This window comes from Electrophorus electricus, chromosome 6 (genome assembly GCF_013358815.1).
Source record: "Electrophorus electricus isolate fEleEle1 chromosome 6, fEleEle1.pri, whole genome shotgun sequence".
In the NCBI taxonomy this organism is placed as follows: domain Eukaryota; kingdom Metazoa; phylum Chordata; class Actinopteri; order Gymnotiformes; family Gymnotidae; genus Electrophorus; species Electrophorus electricus.
This window is the reverse complement of record NC_049540.1, coordinates 20,910,480-20,937,684: the sequence shown is the minus strand read 5'-3', so window position 1 is coordinate 20,937,684 and position 27,205 is coordinate 20,910,480. Positions and strand designations below refer to the sequence as shown.

The following is a 27,205-nucleotide window of genomic DNA, read 5'->3' as shown; positions in this document are numbered from 1 at the left end:
TTATTTAGTGTGGTGTCTTATTTATTTTATTGTGGTTTAATACTTACAGTTCACTATGAAAATCTCTTTGAAATTAATACACAATATTGCCCTCTTCTGGATTTACAGATATCAATGTTACTTTTCCTTCACAAGTTACACAAAGTGCCAGTCTCTTGTCTAGTGATGGTATTTTGGCCTTAAGAATTATATCCAATGGTTAAATCCGGTTATGTTTTGAGAGGAATGTTTATATATGAACTCCTTCGGCGCTTGCATTTGACCAACTATCCAAAACTTTAAGCATATGTTGTGATTTGTACTCTTCACACATGTAAAAAAAATGTGCTTAACTTATTGAATTGTTACCGTCTTCAATATGTCTCCTAGTTCTGTATGCAAGTTTTCAAACTGTAGCGTCAAGAGGTTTTATTGCACCCCAGTTTCATCATCTGTTTTTATGGCAGAGACGGCTTCGTGGCCGAGGAGTAGCCACATAGTGGTGGCATAAAGCACAGCCTCTGAATTCCTTCTTGCTGTCGCACGGCTCAGATCTAAGGTCAAGGCTTTGGGCAGTTGCAGCTATGAACTTGTGCGACATGAAAGCAACTCCCACTCCTCCCACCACCCATTTCATAAGCGGGGTGGGGGTGGGGGTGGTGGGGGGTAGAAATCCCATAACATAAACCGTGTGTACACAAAAGGATGCACAGGTATGGCCCTGCAGATTGGCTTTGATATTAAATGCAGCAAGTCGCAGCTACGACATGGGATATCAGAGAAAGGCCCGTTATCAAGATTCTGCAGCTTATTTCAGCATTGGGTTTCCTGACATGGGTCAGTGTCAGACTCCAGTTCCAGACACGCCATAATGAAACAAAAGCACAACTATCGATAAAGATGACCACTAGCAACGCCGGTCCTGAGGAAAGGAGACACGTTTTGGTGGGACAGAGGAACGGGATGGCTGTGTGTGAGACAGGCACGTAAAAATAAGTTCGCCCCCTATAAAATCACATAATTGTGAAGATTTGCATGAAATGGAAGAGTCAGGACATGAGATAACAGTAAAACTGCCCTCTCATGCAATTCCACTTCTCTCATAGGGCTGAACTGAGGCCATTGTGTATTACACAGCATGTCCTTTCTTATAATTGCAGTACTCAGTGCACCTCCTATAATATAATTTGATGCATATGGGATAAACTTGAAGTACTTGAAGTAGACAATGGTTTAGTTCCCATAGCGTGGTAACCCTCACCACCCCACTCACTACCTTCATTTCAAGTATTTTGTTCCTTTATTTTAATCGGTTGATCAATTAAAGTAATGAGCAATATGACTAGGGTGTCTATTTACTCAATTTCTTTAAAAAAAGAAAAGTGCACTTATTCTAGTTATACCTAAATGTGCAATGACACGCAGTCTCATCATAATTCTTTACCTAGACTATGCCTCTCCAACCGTTCACTGATGCAACAAGTCTTTGCTGAGTGGCAGTATAAATGGAAAGTACATAAGCACTGATTTGGTACTGTGCCAGAGGGTAGCAAGTTGGTGGAATAGTATCTGAACACTACATCATACTGAGTTTTCAGTTATCGGTCTCATGAGTCAAAACCTGAATTTCCAAGTCATTATGTGTAGTGACACATGGCTAAAAACTGTATTCAGAAACAGTGCATCAACAAAAAATGTGATGTAGGAAAAAGCATTAAAAAAGCATAAAACACATGCCCAGAACATTAGAATATAAAATTAGAGCAGAAAATGAAAGTGTGTGGTGTCCTTGTGGTTGTGGCAAATGGGAAATCTGAGCTTTCCAAGACTAGCTGAATGTAACTGGGTTCAAAATAATGCAGAATGAGGAGAGTGCCATCTACTGTCAAGGTGTACATACATACATACATACATACATACATACATACATACATACATACATACATACATACATACATACATACATACATACATACACACATACATACTTACATACATACATACATACATACATACATACTTACATACATACATACATACATACATACATACATACATACATACTTACATACATACATACATACACACATACATACATACATACATACATACATACATACATACTTACATACATACATACATACATACATACATACATACATACATACTTACATACATACATACATACACACATACATACATACATACATACATACATACATACATACATACATACATACATACACACATACATACATACACACATACATACTTACATACATACATACATACATACATACATACATACATACATACATACATACATACATACATACATACATACATACTTACATACATACATACATACATACATACATACATACATACATACTTACATACATACATACATACATACATACTTACATACATACATACATTCACACACACACACACACACACACACACATACACACACACACATGTATGTATATATATATATGTGTATATATGTATATGTATATATATGTATGTGTATATATATATATATATATATATATATATATATATATATATATGTGTGTGTGTGTATATATATATATATATATATGTGTGTGTGTATATATATATATATATATATATATATATATATATATATATATATATATATATATATATAAACACACATGTGTATGTGCGCGCATTTATATCTGTTCTGAATCGTATTGGATACGATTGATGTCGGACCTTTGAATCAAGTACAAAATTCTGCCGTCATTAAATTATTATGATGCTGGCTGTGTGTGTGTGTGTGTGTGAGAGAGAGAGAGAGAGAGAGAGAGAGAGAGAGAGAGAGAGAGAGAGAGAAAGAAAGAAAGAAACCTAATGACTGCAGAATTTTGTACTTGATTCAAAGGTCTGATATTAATCATATCCAATAACAGTGGTTACAGAACACAAAGAATAGATAAAATTATATGAACCCATGCCTGGTGTTAAGTGAATTTTAAATACTTTTCTGAGTAAATTAAGTTGAGTTGGGTTGGCAGGTGTAAAATTAAAGAAAAAACCCTTTAGTGCTAAATGATTGCTCAATAAGAGATCCACAGTATTGTTTGCAGTCTCATCCTTATTAGCCTAGCCCACATATTTAACAATTCTCTTGTGCATTTATACCATTTCGGGTAAACCAGGTAGCGTATCTAATGAATGACACGGATCCTGTCCAATGGCAGAATATATGAAACAGGAAAAAGGTCGTGGAAGGAATATTTTTCGTAAACAACGAATCAGCGAACTCAAGTGAACTAACAGAGTCTAGATTCCGCCAATCATTTTAAAGCTTGTTTACTTCCGGCAAGTGGGTGTTTGCTACCTGTGTGCATGGAAGAATTCGACACTAGCTATAAGTTAGCAGATTGGAAGACAAGATTGAAGGAATTATCGAACATTGGACTTGGGGACATGCAGAATTGGCTATTACAATGAACGTGTGAATAAGTGCTTATATTGTACGTTGTTATTTTCTCACGACATATGGATATCTGGAAATGTTAGTTGTTTGTTGCCATCTCAAAAAAAAAAAAACTAGCTAGCTAACTGACTAGCTCTATGGCTATAACACAATGATCAGTCAGCAAGCTGCTCGCTACTTTAGGACAGCTACCTAGCCGTGTTAATAAGAGACACTCAGCCTCTTGGTAATGGGGACATGAGTTCACGGGAAGCTGTAATACAATTTATATGATCATTTATTCTGCTCTGTAAGTGTTTAGGTCTTGCTGGATGCGAGCGTGGTTATTTTATGTGTTGTCAAGCATCATACGTGGATTCCTAAGGGCAAATTGGCCTAACTAGCTAGCTAGCTTGCTAACATAATTAACCTGAATCCACTGTTCTGCTGTGGGCTAATAAATTGTTACTCTGTTCGTTTGTTAGCTGACTGGCTAGCCAAAGAAATCGTTATTTCCTAATCTAGTGTGTGTTCGCTGTTATAGCCAGTTAGCCAGCTGTTTCGCTTATGGTGGCTGTTGAATTGGTGAACTGTTAGACATTTATCTTAAAATGGTCTAACATGCCATACAAGACATTTCAGTTTCACTGGCGAGTATGCTAGCTAGCATAGCTGCACAGCCATTGAACTTCCAGTGATTTAGCTTAGCGAGCTATGCTAGCTGGCTAATTTTGACATATTAAGAGGACTAATTTTGTAAGAACTACCTGAGCGACAACTTGTGTTGATACATTAGACGCGTTCCTGGGAAACGGTTTTGATTCGACTGCTGGTTCTAGTCAAGGTTAACTGACGTTAACCAGCGTTTGGAAATGTGGTAGTTGAATGTTGGCTAGCTAGGAAAGCTAGCCTGGTCTTGCTATTCAAATACGTTAGCTAACTTCTAACTACCGATTAGAGGTGGGCTAGCTTCCTCCATGCTAGCTATTCTAACAAACTCAGTTGTCGTTTCTGCTTAGTTAGCGTAATCTTTCCGAAGCGTAGATTAAGGCCACGGAATACCTTTCGAAAATTAGTTCGAAAAAATCTGCTTTCCTTTAATTGGACTCATTAGGATTTCTAGATTTTCTAACCAAGCTAGCTGACTAACTTGTATAGCTACCTGGCTAATCGACATATAGCAGCCTTGCCTTGTTAACGTTAGTTGATGTCAGGATATCAGTGGTCGTTAGCTTTCCAAACGAATGATATCTTTCAGCTAACGCCCCTTGAATGTCTGTGTAAATCACAGTTGGTGTTGACCTAGCTACGTTTTAGCTTTTCGTTGATAAAGGTGAGAAAATTGTGATGAGAAAGCGGCTAACATTATGTCGGCCTGCACCAGGCTGCCTCAGTGAGGTTAAAACAGTAAGGTAGGCAGCTAGCTAAATGGTTTGTACGTTTTTCAAATATGAGGTCGCGTCATCATCACTATTTACCGTTATATATTTTTTAAAAATGGAACAGGCTTCCTTCTTATTTCCGACAGCTGACAGATGCATGTGTGCAATATCTCAGGAGTCCGAAGCTGTAGGCTATACAACATTTGTAGCTAGAATACAGCAATAGTCTTAGCAAATGGTGAAAACTTTGTCCTTTAAAATCTCCTTAGGTCTGTTGACGTTCTTTTTGAACGCTATCTAATACATATCTATTGGTATTTCTAAACTTACACAAGCCGATCTTATCATTAAGGCTGGGTTATTTTTTGCCAGTTACTGGAGTAAAATTGGGAAATACTTTTTGAATCAGTGTAGTTTAGTCGGTGTCCAACAACCCTGTATTGTTTTTGGGTAATATGTAGATGCGGTTTCTTGTTTTGAAACTTGCTATCAGAATGATCCTTTTATTTATTGAAGTGTGTTTAAAGGTGCTAGAGAATTGTAAAGAAACCAAACCAAGCTGTTTTGATAACTGCTCAAGATGGATATTTTCACATAATCCTTGAGTTAGAATTGTGCCAAAATCCCTTAACAAACTGCACTGTAAAGGTATACTGGATAAGCATGTGATTGTACCAGTTTACATAGAAAGAGCACAGTCCAAGACTCAGTTGTCTCAGTCAAGGCTAATTGTTGGGCAGGCTTGCTTGATAAGTCAATGAGCGTGCAGCATTGGACCCCAATGGAAGTGCTACAGCAGAGACATTGAGAAGGGGTTTTTATCTACGTGGAAGCAGATTTGTCTTGTGCCATCTCCTCTAAAAGACAAAGATGGGCTCTCAAGCACTACAGATATTGCGACAGGGGGTATGGGCCTCGCTTACTGGAGGCTGGTATGTTGACCCCCATCAGAGCACCTTTTCCAACTGCTTCCATCTCTACCTCTGGATATTCCTTTTGGCCTTCCCTTTTCTTCTGTACATGGTGAGTGTTGTTTTTGTTTTCTCATTTCCTAAGTCACAGTGCTATGTTATATTCTTATGTAAGGATTACAGTTTCCATGATGGTCCAATCCTTTTGGCCTATATTATGCAAACCTGTTATGTTTGTTAACAATGGCTGGCAGTAACTTAGGTCTTCAGTCATTAATCTTGTGATTTGAGGAAAATCATTACCGTATAGGTCAGTTTGACTTGCCAGGCTATTGTGTGAATGCTTTGTTGCAGCTGTGAATGCAGATGCTCTAGCTAACTCAAGCTGATCACTGTTTGACTCATTTGAATAGCACAGCAATGTCCCTTTAACTTAGAAGTATGACAGGTCACTGAAGCATTTTGAATAGGGGAGCATGTTCAATTTTTCACACTACAGCATAGTTGCAGTATATGGAAATTGTACAGTATATTTAAAATAGTTTCTGGAGATGTCCTGTAGAATGCAGAATTTTCTCTGTGGCCGAATGCAAAGCTTGCAGAGGACAGACTCGGGACACAGTTGTACATACCATGAAATTACGTGTGTGGGTGTGTGTGTGTGTGTGTGGTGTTTTTAATTTTTTAAAATTTATTTATTCCCTCTGAAGGAAAAAAAAATCTCAAACCATAGTATAACTTTCTATACTCTCTGAAGATACACCTTCAGATTGAACTGTTCTTCTCTCATTTGTAAGAGGACTTTCATTTGGGAAAGTTAGGCTAGCACCACACACAAAATTCCCTTAGGAGGTTTTGAAAAATAGTTTTCATGAAAGTAGGCCAAATGCATGTTCCCAACAAATGAAAAGTACTTTAGTTCATCATATGAGCTTGAACTCAAGATTAATTTTGCTTTCTTTACTGCAACAAAATATGCAAATGCACACCAACAAATGCTATATCTTTCATTCAGAATTCTCATATTTATAACATATTTACATGTCATAAGTATGAATACAAATGATGTTTTTATTCACATTTATAACAATTTTTATAGCTAGCTAAAATAAACTGTTGAATGCAGGCAGAAAACACAGGCCTAAATAAACTGGTGCACATGATAATGTTACAACATGTATTTAATCCCACATGATCCATCAAGAACACCCTGTAAAAAGTTGGGTAGACTCCATGTACTAGTCATGCTATGTAAAGAAAAACATGGCCACTTTCTCTGGGGCTTTGTTGCTAATGTTGAGAGTTGTGTCGCTGAGCTAATTATTCCACTCAAAAGGTGTGTTGCTTGTACATTCACACAAGTAACCTTCTCGCATGGCAGCCCTGCCAGAATGGGCAAATGAGGGCCATTATGTCTCCACTAAACCATTTGATCATTTTCACCATCACCAGTAATTATAATCACAGTCATGCTGTTTTATATTCTGGAGCATCATCTCAAGAAAGGTCAGTGTATGTACACTAACACTATATAATGTTGAGCTTTCTTGAGGCAACGCTCCAGAACATAACCCCTAACAACACGTCAGCAAATGCATTTGCTGTGTGTGCTGAATTGCTCACCTCTCCCCATGTGCGGGAGGAATGCCTCTGCATCCCCAAGCCGTCCCTACAGGTTTGGGTTGATTTTCATTTAGTTAAAAGCCAAAATGTTGCTTAATAGGCAGTTTGGCATTCTGTTCCCCCCCCCCCCCCCCCACCCCACCCCAGCAATGCTTTTGTTCATTTTTCATCAGCGAGACTAAAAATGTTGCAAGTGAGTTAGGTTGTGACTTGTCTGGTTTTCACATACAGTTGCAAAGTATCCTAAAAATATTACATGCAGATGTTGGATTGTGATGTTCATGTTTAATTCATTTTAATGCTGTTATATTTTCCGTGTTTTTAAGCCACTTTAGGAAGATGGACCAAGTCTGAGAGAATGCATTCTAATAGCCTATCTTGACAGCAGACATATTCTTTGTCCTTGTGCCCCATTTTTGCATGTTTGACATGCACAAAAGTGTGGGGTGATGTAAAAATTTCCAACTGGAGTCCAGTATACAGTACGTCTGGAACTACTGGCCCAGTCCCAAGATAGCTAGCTGTTTTTAAGAACTGACATGCACTACAAAAATTCTCGGCTGTATGAAGAAACAAATTGTAATCATTTTTTGGATGTCTGTGTATCAGTGCCAACAACAGATGTTTTGCGTGTATTACTTTTAAACACACATAGATAGAAAGTGAAAATATTTTATTCAAGATGAGTAAAACTTAACTGCTTTTAAGCTCATTTTTTTAATGAAGAAAAAGAAACTCTCAGCTGAGTTGTTAAATTTCTACCGGCCTGTGAGAAAATTCAGTTAGTGGTGTAACACAGAGCTTTATAATTCATCCCATTTCAGTTTAGTGTTCGTGGGAAACATCCAAACCCGCTGGTCATTCTTAGTTTGTTTATTGTCAGTACATTACTTTTCACAGTAGAGAACAAACCCAGCACATTTTGTGAAACATTTACTAGTATTTGAATGTGTATGTGGCCGGGGGGTGCTTATGAGCTAGCATTGCTGACAGTGCAGTTCAGGATTTTTGCCCCAGTGTTTTTGTCTGTATCTTGCATTAAGCATTATTGCATTATGCAGTGCTTAATTTGATGCAAGGTTGTCTGCTGTTTTAGCTCAGCGCTGTTCTAATAAATCCTTTCCAGTGCAAGTATGTCCTGGGTTAAAGGCAGCTGATCCACCTGGAACTCCTTTACAGCTACGGGCTTCTGTGTAAGAGGACTTTAATGAGGATCAGGATGGATCAGTGTATGAAGTCCACTGATGTTAAAATTCTGCTTGTCTGTGGCTCCTGAGCTTCAGGGCCCCTTTCAGAGTCTCGCTTAGGTTCAAAACGGTGGTACATCTGCCTCATGCCCGAGAGCTTTTTCTCCAAGACAGCGGTCTAGATCTGTACAGAACTTTGCAAATTTAAATAGCTGAAATGTTATGTTATAAATTAAATATGGAGTTATTACACTAAGTTATTACACTAAGAAAGTAGTTGGAGTAAAATGTATTGCAAAATGAACTATACTTTAAAAATGTACTAACTTTAAAAAATGTAAGTGCCCATAAACATAACGAAGTGATTCTGCTGAAGTGGCTGACACACCTTGAGTCTTGATTGTGTGATCACGTGACCTGGTTAGGCAGTGTGGCTGCTGCTTCATAGTACATAGTACGCACATCGTGTGTGGACAAACGCAGAACGTTTTCTTGAAGTATGTGGCATTACTTCATTTGCTGTGACTCAGTATGGGTTGTATTAACATGCAGACATTTTTGCTGTGCGAATGCCATTGCTAGACATTTCCTCATTTAAAGCCTGCAAGCAAAACCAGCACTGTGAGTCAGCTGCCGGTACTGTTTTTGCAACCTAAAAGATTTTCCTCTAGGTTTTGGGAAGTAAAGTAGCTACAGACTTCTGCTTAGAGATCATACACTTAGTGGCATAAAGCAACTAAATAATCACAGCAAATGATCAGTCCAAAACCCTGGTTTCCCTTCGGTCCATATCATAATGCTTTAGTGAAATAATTATAACACATCGCATTCAACAAAAATTGGCCAACTATGTACCTTTTGTACATTTCCTGTGGTACCTTTTCATCAACATATGTACATCTGTGTGCATCACTGAAGGGTTTTGAATTTGAATTTGGTGTATGTGATTTTTACTTTAAAACAGCTGACTTTCAGTTTTTGTGACAATCGTGACCTATAGGCCTATGAACATACTTAATTTATGAATGCTTAGGCAAATGAGTAGATAGATTTAAGATACATCCTGTCTTCATATTGTATTGTTCTTAATTAGGGGTTTGAAAACCAGTTCCTTTCCCAGAAGAAAGTGCCTTCTGTGACACCTCCTGAGTAGTAGTAGTAGCAACACTGTTAATCACTTATGTTTCCTTTAGCTAATTTCTTCAACCTTCACAAAGATTGTTAATATAGTAAAACTGTTATACACATGTCTGTGAGAAGCTGGTAGTTTTTGTTTTGGTTTCCCTTCCTGGCCCTGATATCGAAACCAATGTTCCTATATAATGCGTCTTCTCCACTTCACAACATGGTTGTCTTGCTCTCTCCAGGCTCTACCACCCACTATAGTGGTAGCCGGGGCATATTGTGCTGTGGTGGCGGTCTTCTTCACTGCCGTTAAAGTGGTCAACTTCCGCTTACATGCCATGTTCGACTTGGGCGAGATTGTGGAGAAGAGGCAGGCCTCACTCACCACAGACGCGCAAAGAGTGGAGGAGGGCGACGAGGCCCCTGCGGCTCAGAACGGCAGCCAACACAGGTGCACGGAAACGTCCGTCACTGCCCCACAGATTCAGTCAGCAATGCCGTTTCTTCAATAACCTAACAAGCGCAAGGCATTTAAAGCCCTTTAATATAGCTCTATACTTCATCAAAAGTGCTAATGTTGTTCAAAATGTAAGGAGCATAAGAGAGGCATGTTACCAGTATGAGAGTCATGCTAAGAGCTTTCCAATGTCCTTCATGTATTCCTAGCCTCTGCCTTTTGGTCGCTCAGGGCTGTTGATGGCATTAAGCAGGACTGTGCGTCAGCCTTGTTTGAGCTCATGCTGGTATGTCCATTCCTCAGGGACAGTGGGGTTGGCGTGGAGATGACCGTGTTCAGAAAAGTGAACTCAACACCTCCAGTTCGCTGCAGCTCCCAGCACTCCCTGTTTGGCCTGAACCAGGTGTCGGTGAGGACTGTATGCACTTACCCCGTAACGCTACTGAGCCATGCGCACGGTTCAGTTGCACTCAGCAGAGTTACTCTGGTGATGGGATTTCATTTATATTGCACTACATCTGGATAATGGTGTGTATGAGTGGGTTTTAATCCTCCTCAGTCTTTAGATGGTCAAAATCACACATTTTGGTCTCTTCCTCCACCTCTGCAGGAATTTTTGCCACAACTTGAAGACCCAGGAGGATCAAAGGGTACCTTTTTATTTTTGTTGTTGCTTGTTGCCAGGGTTTTGTTTTTACTGAACCAGGCATGATAGCTGTAGTAGATGTTCATGGTTGCTACAGTGATAAATATTTTAGTGTTCCTCCAGTAGTTCTGCTATTTAGCAGTTTCCGTCACATTCTTAGAAGGAAGTGTCAGTGGAATTATCACAGCTGATGATGATAAATGTTTAGATGTGTTGCATCGAGTAGCCATGTTAAAAGCACATTTGATGTTTCTTCCTTTTTCTAGATATCAAAGAGCTGTTGAAGGAGCAGGGCAGTGAAAGTGGCACCTCTGCACACAGAGAGGCCCTTCGCCACAACTCTCAGGATGCAATCAGTAAGACCTAAACAGTGGCCTTGGCTGTGATTTTATCCAGCAGTAGGTCAGGCATTTAAGCTACTTTGAATGGCAGGACTGGTGTTCCAAGATCACACTGCCTGACTAAATTAGGCATCCCCGCTGAGCTCAGTGGTGATTATGTGCTGTGTGTGACCCTACAGGAGTGAGCGGCGTGGTCCAGTCCTGCCTGGCTGCAGCCCTAGCTGGGGATTTCCCTGCCATCATGGGAGTGGGTGGAGTGATGTCAGCAGGTTTTGGGAGCCTGCACCCAACAGACTGCCCCTCCATTCCTCCCTCCCCCTCAAGCCAGGAGGACGGAGAAGACAAGGAGCAGGTGACGGCTGGCAGGGGCGCAGACGCAGCAGCGGTGCACCAGGCTCCGCAGCTCGCCGAGGAGTGTGCCCTGGAGGGCTATGCCCCCCTTGGCCCGTCGGCGGAGTCCGAGAGCCTGGGCGACGCTCCCCTCAGCCCCCTCATCAAGAGCAGCCTGAGCGAAGAGCTGAGCGAGAATCTGCTGGGCCTGGGCCTCGACCCGGTGGCCTTTGGCCCAGCCACACAGCGCGCGGGCAGCCGTGGCGGCGTGGCCCTGGCCGCCGGCTCCACGGACAGCTGCTTCAGCGGTGGCGGCGCTGCCACTGACCGTGAGACCCTCAGCACGGTCAGCAGCTACCGCAGTGAGAAGACGGACTCCACCCAGCTGGAGAGCCCGTCGCTGGGCCAGACGCAGCACGCGGCCCTCGCGCTTGCCTCCGCGTCCCCGGCTCAGGGTCAGGGCCCCTGCCAGCGGCCGGAGGACCCCGCTTTCCTGGGAGGCAGCGACACGGACGACCTCTCGGACAGCGAGTTGCTGCGCTCGCCCTCCAAAGAGCTGTCCTCCGGACAGGGCCTGGACAGGACGTTGGTGGAGGGGGAGGACGTGCCCCCTCTGCCCACGGGCGTTGCGCAGGCCCCCTCCCTGCAGGACTCCTCCCCGTCCAGCAGCGGCCCTTCGGACACCTGCGACGTGGGCCGGACCATCCCCATCCCCCCTCTCCCCCCTCCGCGGCAGGCCAACTCCGTGCCCTCGGGGCTGGCGCTCGGGCTGGTGTGCTCCGAGCCCGCCCTCCCCGTCACCTCGCCACCTTACCTGCTGAGCGAGCCCCCTTCCCTGCAGGCGCAGCAGCAGGTGGTGCGGCCCAAGGACCTGAAGCTGCTGCGCGCAGGGGGCAGCGTGGGCCACCGGCCCGGTCGCAGGAAAGCCCCGCGCAAGCGCGGCACTGCAGGCAGCAGCAGCTTCGACTGTGGCTCCTACCGCCGGCACCACAACCGCAGCCAGCACCGGGACTACATCCCCGTGCGCAGTCGCCTGGGTGCCAAGGCCTACAGCGAGAGCCTGTTCGAGGACTCCAGTGACGAGGACGACGGCAGCGACCTGAGCGCCGGCTCCAGCCTGGGCTCCCAGCGCCACTTCAGCTCGGACGACGAAGACGAGGATGAGGACGACTCCAGTTCGTCTACGTCCTGCTACTCTCCCGATATGGCCAACGGCGTGGCCTCCGCCCCACCTGTGCCTGTCCCCCAGCTCCCTAGCCCCAGTGAGGGGGAGGAGCCAGACTCAGTAGGCCCCTCCCATTGCCGCAGTGCCCAGCGCTCAGCCAGCACAGCCAGTGCCAAGACCCACGCCAGAGTGCTCAGCATGGACGGGGCCGGCAGCGGCCATGCCAACACGGCCACTCTGGCTTCCACCCTCATGCCGTTACCCGTCTCGTCCACCCCTGCCCCGCGACCTCTCACCGTCTCTAAATCTGATCTGGAGGCTCGCACGGGCCACCCGGAGGCCCTTCTAAGGGCCCACCACAGGCTGGACTCACTGGGGGGCTCGTGGGCTGGGAACCAGACAGGCTGGAGGGCCGGAGAGCTGCTGGAGGAGGGGGCAGTAGGAGGAGGTATTCGGTTTCCTTGTTTTTTTTCTCCCTCATTGCAGAGTCGATTACCATTTTGTAGTATAATCGATTTTTTTTCACTCCACTAACAGTATTTTTATACAAGCCAGAGAGTTCCCTTCACTTATTCTCTTCCTAAATTCCGCACGTCTCCTGCAGCACTGGCCGCTGAAGACGGCCTCAAGCGTGACTCGGTGAGCAGTGTGAAGAGGACCCAGGCCATCCGCAGGCGGCACAATGCAGGCAGCAACCCCACACCGCCCCCCTCAGCCATGGGCTCCCCGCCCAGCCTCCAGGACCTCCAGAGGGCCCGTGCCTCCTCCCATTCCCGCGCGCGGGCCCTCCCCTCCGCCCTGCAGTTCGCCTCCTCGCTGCTGCTGCCCCGCAGCGGTGTGCATGAGGCCTCCACCTTCGACGACACGTCTGAGGGAGCCGTGCACTACTTCTACGACGAGAGCGGTGAGTGCAGGATCGCATCGTGAACGGGTGTTATCAGCTTTACACCCGAGGCAGGACCAGTGTGCTTTAGCTAGCCCCAACTCCTTCGTTTTCATGTCTTTGCAGGGATAAAGAGGTCCTACACGTTTGGACCCGCAGGAGGAGGCTATGAGGACCCCGTGCAGTAAGCGTCAGCCACACAGCCTCCACGTCTCGTTACTGCGAGAGCCAGTGCTTTGGCACTCTGTGACACGCTGTGTGTGTGTGTGTGTGTGTGTGTGTGTGTGTGTGCGCACGCGCGCGTGCAGGGAGCGGGAACGGCAATCGCAGTCGTCGAGCTTCACTTCCACCGACGTTCAGGACGTGGCACCGGTGCTGTCCATGCTGCAGCCTCGGCCCGTGGTCCTTCAGGGCATGCAGGTGCGCAGGGTGCCCCTGGAGATGCCCGAGGTGAGCCCCGCCCAGTCCCGTTACCTCACTAGCATCCGGCCCCCCGTAGCCTGCCGCCCCTAACCGTGTGTGTGTGTGGTCTAGTTTGACCTGGATCACGAGTCCCTGCACGAGTCTCAGGAGAACACGCTGATGATCGAGGAGAAGGCCAAGCCGAAACAATACTACCGGTTCTGGGTGCTGCCAGGGAAGTGGCTCAGGGTGCGCTACGACCGGCTGGCCCTGCTCGCATTGCTGGATCGGTGAGAGCACTGCCTGGTTTTTACTCTACTCAAGCACCTCACGTGGCGAATGTAGCTAATGACCTCTAGAAAAGTAGATGGACCCGGCTATCGTTTTGGGTTCCACGCATTTTGGGTACGTAACCCCCATAAGCCCAGCAAGGCTGCCTGTGGTGCAGGAACCGGCGTGTAGGGGAGAACATGTTTGCGGTCCTGCTGGCCAGCCTGGTGGCCTTCCTGGGCTTCCTGCTGCTCCTCCACGGCTTCTTCCGGGACATCTGGGTCTTCCAGTTCTGCCTCGTCATCGCCAGCTGCCAGTACTCCTTACTGAAGGTGAGCGTTCCAGGTCAATGGCGGCACCGTGCGTTACGCGTACGCTTCGGCGCAGAACGCTTACGTTCCCCGTCTCTCTCTTTCAGAGCGTCCAGCCCGATGCAGCTTCTCCAATGCACGTGAGTACCCGCTTTGCATTCCTTTTGTTCAGGGTCTTGCAGCGTTCCAGGACGGTTTCGAGGTGTCTATGGCCATTCAGGAGGTCATTTATGCTCAGTCGTGCTTGTTTTTGACCAGGGCCATAACTGGATTATCGTGTACAGCCGGCCAGTGTACTTCTGCCTGTGCTGTGTACTGATCTGGGTGTTTGACCTGACGGGTCATGCCCACAGCCTGCAGCACTTCTCCCTCTACGGAGTGGTCTTCTTCTCAGCCCACTTCTTGCTGTGCGCCAGAGACATGCTCATCGGTCAGTTTACTTGTCAATTAAATTAAATGTAGTTCCTTCCTAGTGATGTATAGAACTTTAATATATTGTCCGCGTGGATTATGCTGTTCAGCGTGATGGACGGTGCAGAATCTCCCATCTCCCTTTTGTGCTGTTTTGCAGTCTTCACCCTCTGTTTCCCCGTCGTCTTCCTCTTTGGGCTTCTGCCTCAGGTTAACACCTTCCTCATGTGTCTGCTTGAGCAGGTGGACATGCACGTGTTTGGTGGAACTGGTAAGGAGCCGGTCACGCTCCCACACTCCTAGATTACACTCCATTTCAGACTGTAAACTGTGTTTGAACTGTGTGCGTTTCAGCCGCCACAAGCCCGCTGTCCTCACTCTACAGCCTGATACGCAGCGTGCTGGCAGCAGCTGTCGTTTATGGGTTTTGCCTCGGTGCCATCAGTGTAAGTTAACAATCACAGATGTGTCCTGCATTCATATGAGAAGGGCTTATCTTGGCGGTACTCTTTTATTGTGTGTGTGTGTGTGTGTGTGTGTGTGTGTAGGCTCCATGGGGGGAGGCTCATGTGCCAGTGCTGTTCTCTGTGTTCTGTGGCCTCCTCCTTGCCCTGTCCTACCACTTGAGCAGGCAAAGCAGTGATCCCACCATCCTGTGGTCAGTGTCAGCATCCAGACCACATGCCCACTCGGTCTTCCTTATCTGTGCTTTTGCGCGTGGATTGTGTGACCTCGTTTAACTTTTTCACTCGGCGTGCCATAGGTCTTTGGTCCGTTCCAAATTCTTCCCCGAGCTGGAGAGCCGCACCCCTGAGGAGCCCCCGCTGGAGATCAAGGACCCTCTGCCCGAGAAACTGCGCAACTCTGTGGTAAGAGCACTCGCTGTTTTTCATTTAGTGCTGTGGGAAGAAGTGATCGATTTGAAAAGCCCTGTTCTCCTCTCACGCTGACCTGTTCCATGTTGCAGAAGGAGATTTTGCACTCAGACCTGGTTGTGTGTCCACTCATGGCCATCATCACCTTTGCCATCAGTGCCAGTACTGTCTTTATCGCTCTGCAGGTCAGCCAGCACCCACACCAGCTCTCTCAAAACTCCAGTTTTTCCACACAGTACAGCCGAGACGCTTTATGCTTGTTCTGCTCCGATCAAACGCTGCAGAATTAAGATTTTGTCAGGGCAGCGAACGGATTTTACTGCTCAGATTCCCAGGTAATAGCAAAGAGATGGTTCTGACATCTGTGTGGTTCCTGAAGCCCCCCTTCTTCCCTCCCTTTCTCAGCCAGCTCTCAGTTTTGTCCTGTACATCCTGGCCGGGGTGGTGGGCTTCCTCGCGCACTACCTGCTGCCTCAGCTCCGCAAGCAGCTGCCCTGGTTCTGCCTGTCCCACCCCGTGCTGCGCTCCCACGAGTACAGCCAGTTCGAGGTCCGGGGTGAGTACGCACAACACACGAGCGCGCGGGCATCTCCGAGGTCGGGTCGCGCCGGAGTATAACGGCCCTCGTGTGTTCCAGATGCCGCTCAGCTGATGTGGTTTGAGAAGCTGTACGCCTGGCTCCAGTGTGTGGAGAGATACTTCATCTACCCCGCCGTGGTGCTAAACTCCCTGACCACGGAGGCCCACGCAGTCAGCCAGAACCCCGACAAGCCCGGCGCCTAGTAAGAACCTCCACCACACTGAAACGGAAGCATCTGTGTATGCGGGGGTCCTGCTCTCCCCCCGCCACAGGGCTAATGAGCTTTGGTGATGTTTGCCGTGCGTCCAGTGGCCGGGCCCTCTTCATCTCCGTGGCCGGGATGAAACTCCTGCGCTCGTCCTTTTGCGCGCCCTCCCAGCAGTACGTCACGCTCTGCTTCACCATCCTCTTCTTCCAGTTCGACTACCCCCGCTTCTCCGAGACCTTCCTCCTCGACTACTACTTCATGTCCATCCTCTTCAGCAAGGTCAGGGCTTGGCTGTCTCCCATCTGAATGCCTGTCCAGGGCTTTAAACCCCCCCCCCCCCCCCCCCCCCCCCCCCCCCCCCCCCCCCCCCCCCCCCCCCCCCCCCCCCCCCCCCCCCCCCCCCCCCCCCCCCCCGGGCCTAAACGTGAGGTTGTGTCTCTGCAGCTCTGGGACCTGCTGTATAAGCTGCGGTTCGTGCTGACCTACATTGCCCCATGGCAGATCACCTGGGGCTCCGCGTTCCACGCCTTCGCCCAGCCCTTCGCCGTGCCACGTATCCTCCGCCCTCCTACTACTGCTGTTCACTGCTGACTTGGAGGCCAAAGACAAAATTACAGAGGCGCTTTTGAAAGGACGTCTTATCGTAACCATACGGCAAACCCACACTTATGTAAACTTATGCTTTTTAATCAGAGCACCATTTGCCATCTGTTTCTAGTTAAAGGTGAGACAACTGTCACAGCATGAATTCAAAACATGGCAGGATTCCAAGAAAAATGATGCCTCTTTGGAAACGATAGCCAGGCCGCATGCTATTAAGGACGCGTGCATATTGTAGCCTAAAGCGTGATGGTTTGTCAGAGAAATGAGATGTGTGGTCGAATAGTTGTTACCGCTTCGTCCAGCTGCTATATTTGGTAGGTCTGGATGTCTGTGTCACTGCTGATAGCTGGTGAGTTGCGACCTGTGTTCCTTAGCGGCCGGCCTGCTACCAGACTCAGCCATGCTGTTCGTGCAGGCGGTCTTCTCCGCCCTCTTCTCCACCCCCCTCAACCCCGTGCTGGGCAGCGCCGTGTTCGTCACTTCCTACACCCGCCCTGTCAAGTTCTGGGAGCGAGACTACAAGTAAGCCCTCATCGTTTTGGAAGAGTTCTCAGAATGGAGTGACGCGACTACCTTACATCCTTATGTTGTTGCCTTCTAGCACCAAGAGGGTGGATCACTCCAACACACGGCTGGCCACGCAGCTCGACCGCAACCCCGGTAAGTGCTGCGTTTGGTTGCTTTCCCGTTTCCCCTCTTCTAGCCAGGCTCTCTGTTTACGTCCTCTCCCTGTGCACAAAGGCGCTGACGACAACAACCTGAACTCCATCTTCTACGAGCACCTGACGCGCTCGCTGCAACACTCCTTGTGCGGGGACCTGCTGCTGGGTCGCTGGGGCAACTACGGCACGGGCGACTGCTTCATCCTGGCCTCGGACTACCTCAACGCCCTCGTGCACCTCGTCGAGGTTGGCAACGGCCTCGTCACCTTCCAGCTCCGAGGCCTGGAGTTCAGGGGTGAGCAGCCTCACACAGGGTCTGGGATAGCAGTTTACCAAAGCGTCAGCACGTTTCACGCCGTGTTTAGCATTCCCGTTAACGCTCCGTGGCTGCTGTGCCAGTTCGATCGTTCGGTTCCTCGTTCTCGGGCTCATCCAGTCATTGAGTGGCGTGTCTTGTCGTCGTCTGTGCCTGCATGCGTGCACGCTCAGGCACGTACTGCCAGCAGCGGGAGGTGGAGGCCATCACGGAGGGCGTGGAGGAGGACGAGGGCTGCTGCTGCTGCGAGCCCGGCCACCTGCCCCACATGCTCTCCTTCAACGCCGCCTTCGGCCAGCGCTGGCTCGCCTGGGAGGTGGCCGCCACCAAGTACGTGCTGGAGGGCTACAGCATCAGTGACAACAACGCCGCCTCCATGCTGCAGGTGTTCGACCTGCGCAAGATCCTCATCACCTACTATGTCAAGGTACTGCTCACCACATTCTTCATACAGTCCCCACCTTTTTTCTTTCTTTTTTTTTTTTTTTTTAAATCACTTTCTGTTCGCTTTGTCTCATTGGAAATTTAAAGGCCATGTTATTTATACCAGAAAGTGATTCGGTACCGTTTTACGAGTGGTTGGCCCGTGTACCGCAAGGTCACATGGGAGCAGTAACGCGAGGATCTGTGCTGCAGAGTATCATCTACTACGTGAGCCGCTCGCCCAAGCTGGAGGAGTGGCTGGCAAATGAGTCTGTGCGGGAGGCTCTAAGACCCTGCCTCAGTACGTCCTACGTGGATAGTGACCCCACCTTCAACCTGAACATCGACGAGGACTACGACCACCGGGCCTCCGGCATCACCCCCACGGCCTTCTGCATGGTTTACCTGGACTGGATCCAATACTGTAACAGCCGCAGGCAGAAGGTCAGCAGAGGTCACTCGTACCCAGTGCCCGTTCTGGAAGACTGCCATTTGCTGTACGAGGTCGTGATCTGACTCATACTCTGTCTGTCTCTCTTGTCTTCTGTTCCCTGTGGCGGCTGATCCGTTGTAGCCTGTGCACAGCGAGAGAGACTCCCCATTGGTCACACTCTGTTTTGGGCTGTGCATCCTGGGCCGCAGAGCTCTGGGCACGGCGTCCCACAGCATGTCTGCCAGGTAACATGCCGCACTTTCGCTCGTGCATAAGAGAAATAACGGGGGCAGGGGGGATTTAATGGTTGTCACTAAATCAACTCGGGACTGTTTGTTGTTGGGCCTCCTCTACCAGCCTGGAGCCCTTCCTCTACGGACTCCACGCTCTGTTCAAGGGGGACTTCCGCATCACTTCGCCCAGGGACGAGTGGGTGTTCGCAGACATGGACCTGCTGAATCGGGTGGTGGCGCCCGGCGTGCGCATGTCCCTGAAGCTTCACCAGGTAGAGCCCAGTTCTCCCTGCATGCCATTCTGCTTAAATCAGGTTTCTGGGCCAACACTGCAGTGAATTAAAAGCACAGACAAAAATAGGTTGGAGAGTAGCTGGTTGTAAGTCCTTATACATACTACAAGTATCTAGTCATGACACAAATGGGGGCAATGCAAGTTATTGCGAACAGTGAGTTTGAAAAGAATGCAGATTAACTTCAGTCTCTTCAGCGCTGCTTGCACGTACTGTTGAATGGCCAGACTGTATGCACACAGAGGGGTGTCCTGTTACCTCACCGCAAATACAAGTTATACATTTGGTTTGTAACATTTCAAAATTGCTGCTTTTTTTCTGAATCACTTTACATGGTCGCTGTTACTGTGTAACTCTTTTGTTTATAATAGCATAATGTAGTTACGCTACATTTAACTTCTGAACTGTTACTTATCTAATATAGCCTGTAGTTTGTACTTGCTCTGTGCAGTAATACTCTTAAGTACAGACTAATCAAAACAACCTATTAAAATGTTTTATTTTAAAGTGTAACAGTTAAAATGCTTTGCAGAGAAATATAATGTGTAACAACAAAATGCTTTGCAGAGGACTGTCATACTAGGCCGGGCGGGGGGGGAATGAACCGAGAGTGTGTAAGAACTCCTAATCCGGAAAATCAGGACGTGCAGGCGTGCTGTTTTTTGGCTGCCCTGGATCCTGCTGCTCTAAGCGGAAGTCCCTCCGGCTCCTAGTCTCGGTGCCCTGTCTCTTGGCCACATTCTTGCGTAGGGGATACTGCTGCAATGTGGAACAGGCCACGCCAAGATACTATAATGAACGCACGAGAAAAACGGTGGCCGGCTTACTAGCCTGTTACTTCTGCAGTGTGGTTTTATGTGTAGCAGCCTCGTAAAACCATTCACATTAGAGTTATTTTCATTGCATTTGTCTTCCTATGTAACTACAAGAATCAAAACTTCTAGCCTGAGATTCTGCTGTATGAATGAAAAGCCAGCAATAGCCCAGTAGCAGAAAAGTTCTGTCTGGTTACATTTATTTAAGAACAACATTTAGAAGACATTAAATACCCTTTTCTTTCCTCACTCACTCTGTGTGTGTGTGTGTGTGTGTGTGTGTGTGTGTGTGTGTGTGTGTGTGTGTGTGTGTGTGTGTGTGTGTGTGTGTGTGTGTGTGTGTGTGTGTGTAGGACCACTTTACCTCTCCGGACGAGTATGAGGATCCTGTGGTGCTGTATGACGCCATCACTGCCAACGAGGAGAAGCTGCTGATCTCCCACGAGGGCGACCCAGTGTGGCGCAGTGCCATCCTGGCCAACATGCCCTCTCTGCTGGCCCTGCGCCACGTCATGGACGACGGCAGTGACGAGTACAAGATCATCATGCTGAATAAGCGCTTCCTCAGCTTCCGCGTCATCAAGGTGCCCCCCACCGACCCCTGCGTGCTCCGGCACCAGGCCAAATGCTCCGCTCACCTGCACAGTTTTCATCACGCCACGTCATTAGAACGTGCTCATTAGGGATATTTAGTATTTACATGTGTACATGTAAATGGCATTTAGCTGACTCTTTTTTTTTTTTTTTATCCAAAGTGACTTGCAATTATGACTGAGTACAACTTGAGCAATTGAGGGTTAAGGGCCTTGCTCAGGGGCCCAACAGTAGCAACTTGGTGGCCGTGGGGCTTGAACTGGCAACCTTCTGATTTACTAGTCAAGTACCTTTTAACCATTGAGCTACTCTTTAAGGATGTTGCCAATCACATTTTGATGTCTTGGCTGAAGTACATTTAAAAAAAAATAAAAAAATTTGTGGCTCCTGTACAGGTGAACAGGGAGTGTGTGCGTGGGCTGTGGGCCGGGCAGCAGCAGGAGCTGGTCTTCCTGCGCAACCGCAACCCAGAGCGGGGCAGCATCCAGAATGCCAAGCAGGCCCTGCGCAACATGATCAACTCCTCCTGTGACCAGCCCATCGGATACCCCATCTACGTCTCCCCCCTCACCACCTCGTACGCTGGGGGCCACACCCAGCTCCACTCCGTCTGGGGGGGACCGGTTAGCCCTCACAACATCTACACCTGGTTCATCAGCAGCTGGGACAGGTGACACGCGTTCGAGCGGGCCCACACACACAACTACACTGACGGGCAATCTCCTGAATCTCATTGGTAAAGATTCTTGGGACTCATGATGATTTCCAAATGAATCTCATTTTAATATGATAAACATATATTAGCTGTTCCCTGAGTGTTTCAGCCTTGTTGGTATGTGAACATACTATGGTGGCCCAGGGTAAGCTTAAGTTGGGGTGTGTTATAGGAAGCTCTGTTGTCCTCCGTGCAAACGACAGCTATCCCAGACTACAAAGTAGTGAGGACTTGCATAAGCCATTCATGTCAGAGGTCTACCATTTACATTAAAGAAAATTTATATCTGGTTATTGTAAAGAGCTGGGGCTTTTTAATCCAATAGCATGCACGGTATAGTGAGAGACTTCATTGTGCTGTATTTAAGCTGGAGCTGGTACCCTGAGTTACCTTGTGCTCTTATGCAGCAGTTAATAGAAAGCCACACCATTGATCAAAATAATTGTTTAGCCCACACGGACATGAGTTTTATTACAAGTATAAGCACTGAACAGAAGATGCAAGGTACCAGCAGATGATGCTTGGACTATGCATGTCTGTGCAGCATGGAATGGCCACCCACCATCATGTGACTCTCATCCCACCTTCTGAGTAGATGCACTCAAAAGAAGTTAACCAATGGTGAATTTGAGGAAGACAACTAGCAATAGGCTAGAAGTAAAAAAACAAACAAACCCATCTGCCAGAGATATCTTGCTCCTAATCAGAGCCTTCTGAGCACTGCTGTATTAATGTATGTAAACTTGATTAAATGAACCATTGTGTCCCCAACTATATTACCAGATTGTTCCCTGTAAAACAAGATAAGATGTATGTCTACCTAACTGAATCATATAATGCCAGTTAAATTCTTACTTGGGGACTGAGTTTAGGAATGCCTGTCTGACATTCACTCCCGGAGAAACAACCATTCTTAATATGCCAAGGATCAAAAGGGATTCGGAGGCTTTTGATTAAAGGGTTGCTGGAGTTGTAAATGGTGTCTTTTGATTTGTTGAATGACCTTTCAAGGTCCGTTCACCCCAAATCCCCAGTGGCCACTCTTACCTCTGCGAGCCTGCGCTTCCATCCTCACGCCTGTCTAATGTCTAATGCAGGCTTCAGAAGGGTTGTGGTGCAGGCTGCAACAGTGGGGGGAATATAGAAGACTCGGACTGCGGCGGCGGCTCGACCTCCATCAGCAACAACCCTTCGATTCACCCTCCCCAGAGCACGGCACCCACCATGCCCCTGTCGCACCTCGCCACCTCCCAGCCATCCATGGGTAAGGCCATCTCGCAGGGCCATTTTGGGTGCAGCACGTGTTTATAAAGGAATCCATTTGGTGTGTCCTCTAGCAGGATTTGCAACTCATTTCACACAACCAGGCATTTATAATAGAGCTCCTGTCCACAGGCACGGACAATCCCCTCGGACCTAGCTGGCCCGTTCACTCCCAGCCCCTCCCCCTGGCCCTGTTCAGCCAGTCGGAGAGCAGGGCAGACGTGGGCTTGGTCACATCTCTCCACCGGACTTCCTCCATCCAGGGGCTGCTGGGACAGCACCTGTCCAGCTCACAACTGTCCTTCAGTGGCTCTGTGGCCTTGCCGCCGGCCGAGCGCTTCTGCCCAGGCAGCCTGCAGGACAACCCCAGCCACAGGGCCTCCCAAAGGGGTCTTGGACTGGGCTTGGGCCAGGGTAGCGCACTGCCCTACGAGGGCCTCTACAGTAAGTGGAGTCTGTCGGGCAGGAAAGGCTTCAACGGGCCAGCAGCGGTAGAAGGGGATGGAGGCCTGTCTCAGAGCGTACGCACTCATGTGAGAGAAATCTTTTTTTCTTTTAATATAACAAGGAGCGTATTTGTTTCAACACGTCTTAATTGTGGTCCCAATAAAGTTTGTTTCTGTAATTGTTCTACCATTTGACGAATTCATGGAATGCGGTTTGATGAATCTAACGTTCTTGTGTTTTGACTGCATTTGCCAGACTTCCCAGGTGTACCAGCCTGTCCCACCTCCCCTGCCCCATGAGGTCAGTCCAATGCTGGATCCGGTGGGCGTGGCTGTCCCTACTGAGACCACACCCCTGACGTCAGATCCTCCCAGCGTGCGGGAGGAGTCTACAGAACTGCCTTTACTTGAGCACCTGCGCTGAGCCTTCACAGACTAACCTGCAGAACTAGTAAACCAAGTAAATCAAGTAACGCTGGGCTCTGCCGCCCATCCCTGAGCCCATCGTCACTCGGCCATTTGTAGAACAATGTGGAGGATTGGAAAAAGCTCCTCATCACATCAGGTCTAGCTGACCTCCCAAAGCCCATCATGGCTCTTTCTGTGCTTTATGCCTTTGCAGTAATGGGTATTATTGAAAGCATTTTCTCTAGACTTACTCCATACGAGGGCACACCAGGAAACATTGTTGTATTCAGGTCAAAATATAAACCAAGTAATGAACCTGTTTGATGGATCCTCAATATTTTGGCCTCATTGCTCACAAGCCAACAAGAAAGCCAAGCCAGTGCCGTCGAGACTGATATTATTTTAAATTGTCTCCCCCCCCCCCTTCATGTAATGGTTGGTCTCTGAAGATTTTTTTTTTTTAAAAAAACCCTCAAAAATCCTTTAACACAACCACGGAGGAGAAAAAAAAGGGAACTCGTAGTACTTCTGTAGCAAAGCAGTTGGCAAAAGTCCTCTGGCTGCGTCCTATTCATATGTACTGAGGAGACCCACTAGAGCCAGTAAACGTATGACTGCTGTTCTGCAGATATGGACATTGACTGACACACACACACACACACCCCTCTCTATCTCCATAGGCCCCTTCACGTGCATCACAGCGGAGTCTCTTGACTAAATCTGTATATTTCAAGCACCAAAGGACTTGGACTTTGACCTCCACCCTCTGTCCCACAGAACACATTCCACAGAGCTGTCTGACTTAACGAAGCGTAGCGCTCTCAGACGCCCGTTAGCCAGCCATCCTGTCGCGGCCACGGTAGCTGCAGACAGCAAGAGGCCGCTGTCAACCAGCTTCAGGGATATGACTCGAACCCGCACCCGGACGTACTTTTGACTCTCACCCCCCCCCCCCCCCTTTTTGGTGCTCCTCCCTCCACAGTTTACAGCCCGTTCAGGAGAGGACATGGGTCTGAAGCATGGGAGTCCTGGGTAGCACAGGTGGAGCCAAACTGAAACACAAGACCCAAGGATCACTGACAAACTAGTGCCCCCATTCACATCCGTGAGAGGGGCGTTTTTCCTGGCGTGTGAATGAGGGTATACCTGCCTCTTCCCCTCCAAATGCATGTTTCTGTATCTAGACCACGCAGATTTGCCGGTGGCTGCTTTTCCGGTCGCTGACAACACGCTGTGCTCTGGACTTGCTGTAGTGGGAGGAATACAGTGCAGCCCCTTTTTAGGGCCTTTTTTGCTTTCTTACTGCTGTCGATCAGCTAGCACCTGCAGTACAGCCCCCCCCACTGCGATACTACTGCTACTGCACCATCCCCTTACTACTAATAGAACTACTACTACTGCTCCTTTTGACTTTTTTAAATCTCCAACGTTTTAGTTGGAAGAACTTTGGGGGGTGGGGGGGGGGGTGAATAAAGGTATACCAGTATAAAACAAATACATATTTATTTGATTGCTGATCTTGGAGGTGAAAGAAACTGGGGGGGGTGGGCAGGGTTCATTGTAACTGGTTGTGAAATGCTGAAACTAACTGGAAAGGTGATGCTACTTTTGATTAAACTGTAAATTCCCTGGTCTGTCATGGACTGAGACGACGTTTTTCACACTCACAATCAAGAAGGGTCTAGTTTGTATTCTAATTAATCTGGAGTTAGGCCCACAACTAGTTTATCTTGTATTGATCCAGTCCCACCAGAAATAGGCACATGAAGCGCTGGCTGACTGCTGAGGTAGCTGTAGGTTGTAGTAAAGACCAAGAAGCTTTAGCACAACACCCTCTGGCTAAAAGTGTGAAAAGGCAATGGCTTATGTATAGTTGAGCTTTGAACAGCTGGGTCTCAGACCTATCCCATTAAGTTTTTATTTTGTTTGTTGTTTTCTTTGTTTTGTAGTTTGTTGCTGTATGTGCAAATTGGCCAAAGCTGCAGACGGAATTCTGAACTTGTCTCAAGGGTTAACCTAGCATGATGGCCATTGCATATTGTGTTCCTCTAAGCATTAGCAGATGGTGCCTTATGTGTGAAATGGCTCACCAAAAAAAAAAAAACAACCAACCAACACAGGAGGATATTTAGCTCTGTACTAAGCACCGGTCCTGCTTAGGAGGTGGTGTCTGGTCAACTTTTAACTGGAGGTAACCTACAACTTGCTAGTGAAGCACCAGTCAGAATGATGCCGTTTCATATGGTGGTGGGTTGGAGTCTTTCATTCTGGCTAATTCTGTTCTGGCGTTGTCGACTATTTGCCAGACTATTTTAATACACTTTGGGTTCCATGTTGAAGACTTCCACGAATTAAGAAGCTTGAACATCCACCAAGACCCACGGGTGATATTCAGATCAGACTGAATAACCCCCATACGCAAGCAGTTTTGGTGTGTGCTTATAGAAATAACTTCGCATTGATCATATCACAACACCTATGCTATTATTAAATTTACACTTTATATTGCATCTATATTTTATGAGCATTTTAAAAAGCTTGTATTGCCACGTTAAGCGGGATCCTGAAAAGCTTGATTTTGCGTATTACCCTGCTCAACTACCCTGCGTTATTGGCACAGAGAGAGTACCGGTGTCACCTGCATACTCTGGGCTCTTTTCACCAGTTTAGGAACTTGCATGGTGGAAGAACCTCAGTGACCTCTTTACACAAGAATTCCTTTCAGATCACAGCAATATGCTTAATTTTTAAAATGCTCAAAATCTTACATATTGAACTTTTATCTTGTGCTTAAGGTGTTTTGAACTGTCTCTTTCCACAGGGTATGAGTATGCAGATTATATGTTCTTGGAATGCTAGGCAGGATGTCCGATCAGATAACGTCCTCCCATCAATGAGCCACCTTGTATGTTTGTGGTGATGGCACTGCTTGCTTGTGCTAGAGCCCACACACCCGTACACACAGTCGGTTGTTAAACTGACTTTTTGGGGAGTGGCTGCACTATGCTTTTTCTGTTCTCACACATGCTAAGCGATGGTTAGCCTTTTTTTGTTGCCTGTAATTCCTGTTGACTACCTTTTAGAGCTGGACAGAGGCCTGACGATGTCTCTCGCCATATATCTTCAGTATAATTTTTCCAAAGCTACAGGGAGTTATTTTTCTTAATTGCAGGAAGGCAAGCACAAGTTACTGGACAGTCTTGGGTGTCAATAACGAGATCCAACGATTCTCTGCCATTTATGTATAGCATGTTTTGTATATAAAATAAATATATATATATATATATATATATATATATATATATATATATATATATATATATATATATATATATATATATATATATATATATACACACAAATATATATCGATCTATTTTATTATTATTGGATTTCTGGTTATTTTTCAAAGAAAGACACTACTTTGCGTCTTAGGAGAGCCATGTTCCTGTATCCCCCTCTAT

The 27,205-nt window shown here is 47.2% G+C and overlaps 1 protein-coding gene across 1 annotated transcript; it reads left to right on the top strand.

Moving 5' to 3' along the window:
* Positions 1 to 3,362: 3,362 nt before the first annotated feature.
* On the top strand, positions 3,363 to 25,211 carry LOC113585499 (pecanex-like protein 1). Its single transcript, XM_027023019.2, has 34 exons — positions 3,363 to 5,835; positions 9,901 to 10,109; positions 10,419 to 10,524; positions 10,726 to 10,765; positions 11,028 to 11,117; positions 11,282 to 13,045; positions 13,202 to 13,501; positions 13,607 to 13,664; positions 13,789 to 13,930; positions 14,015 to 14,172; positions 14,331 to 14,484; positions 14,571 to 14,603; positions 14,722 to 14,893; positions 15,035 to 15,145; positions 15,229 to 15,320; positions 15,423 to 15,532; positions 15,638 to 15,743; positions 15,842 to 15,934; positions 16,155 to 16,305; positions 16,387 to 16,531; positions 16,639 to 16,816; positions 16,982 to 17,090; positions 17,533 to 17,662; positions 17,742 to 17,800; positions 17,882 to 18,097; positions 18,292 to 18,545; positions 18,755 to 18,985; positions 19,116 to 19,219; positions 19,332 to 19,479; positions 20,669 to 20,899; positions 21,305 to 21,579; positions 22,722 to 22,888; positions 23,020 to 23,420; positions 23,590 to 25,211. Exons 1-34 carry the CDS (start codon positions 5,683 to 5,685, stop codon positions 23,755 to 23,757), a joined length of 6,858 nt encoding a protein of 2,285 aa, XP_026878820.2. The 5' UTR covers positions 3,363 to 5,682; the 3' UTR covers positions 23,758 to 25,211.
* The last annotated feature ends 1,994 nt before the right edge of the window (positions 25,212 to 27,205 follow it).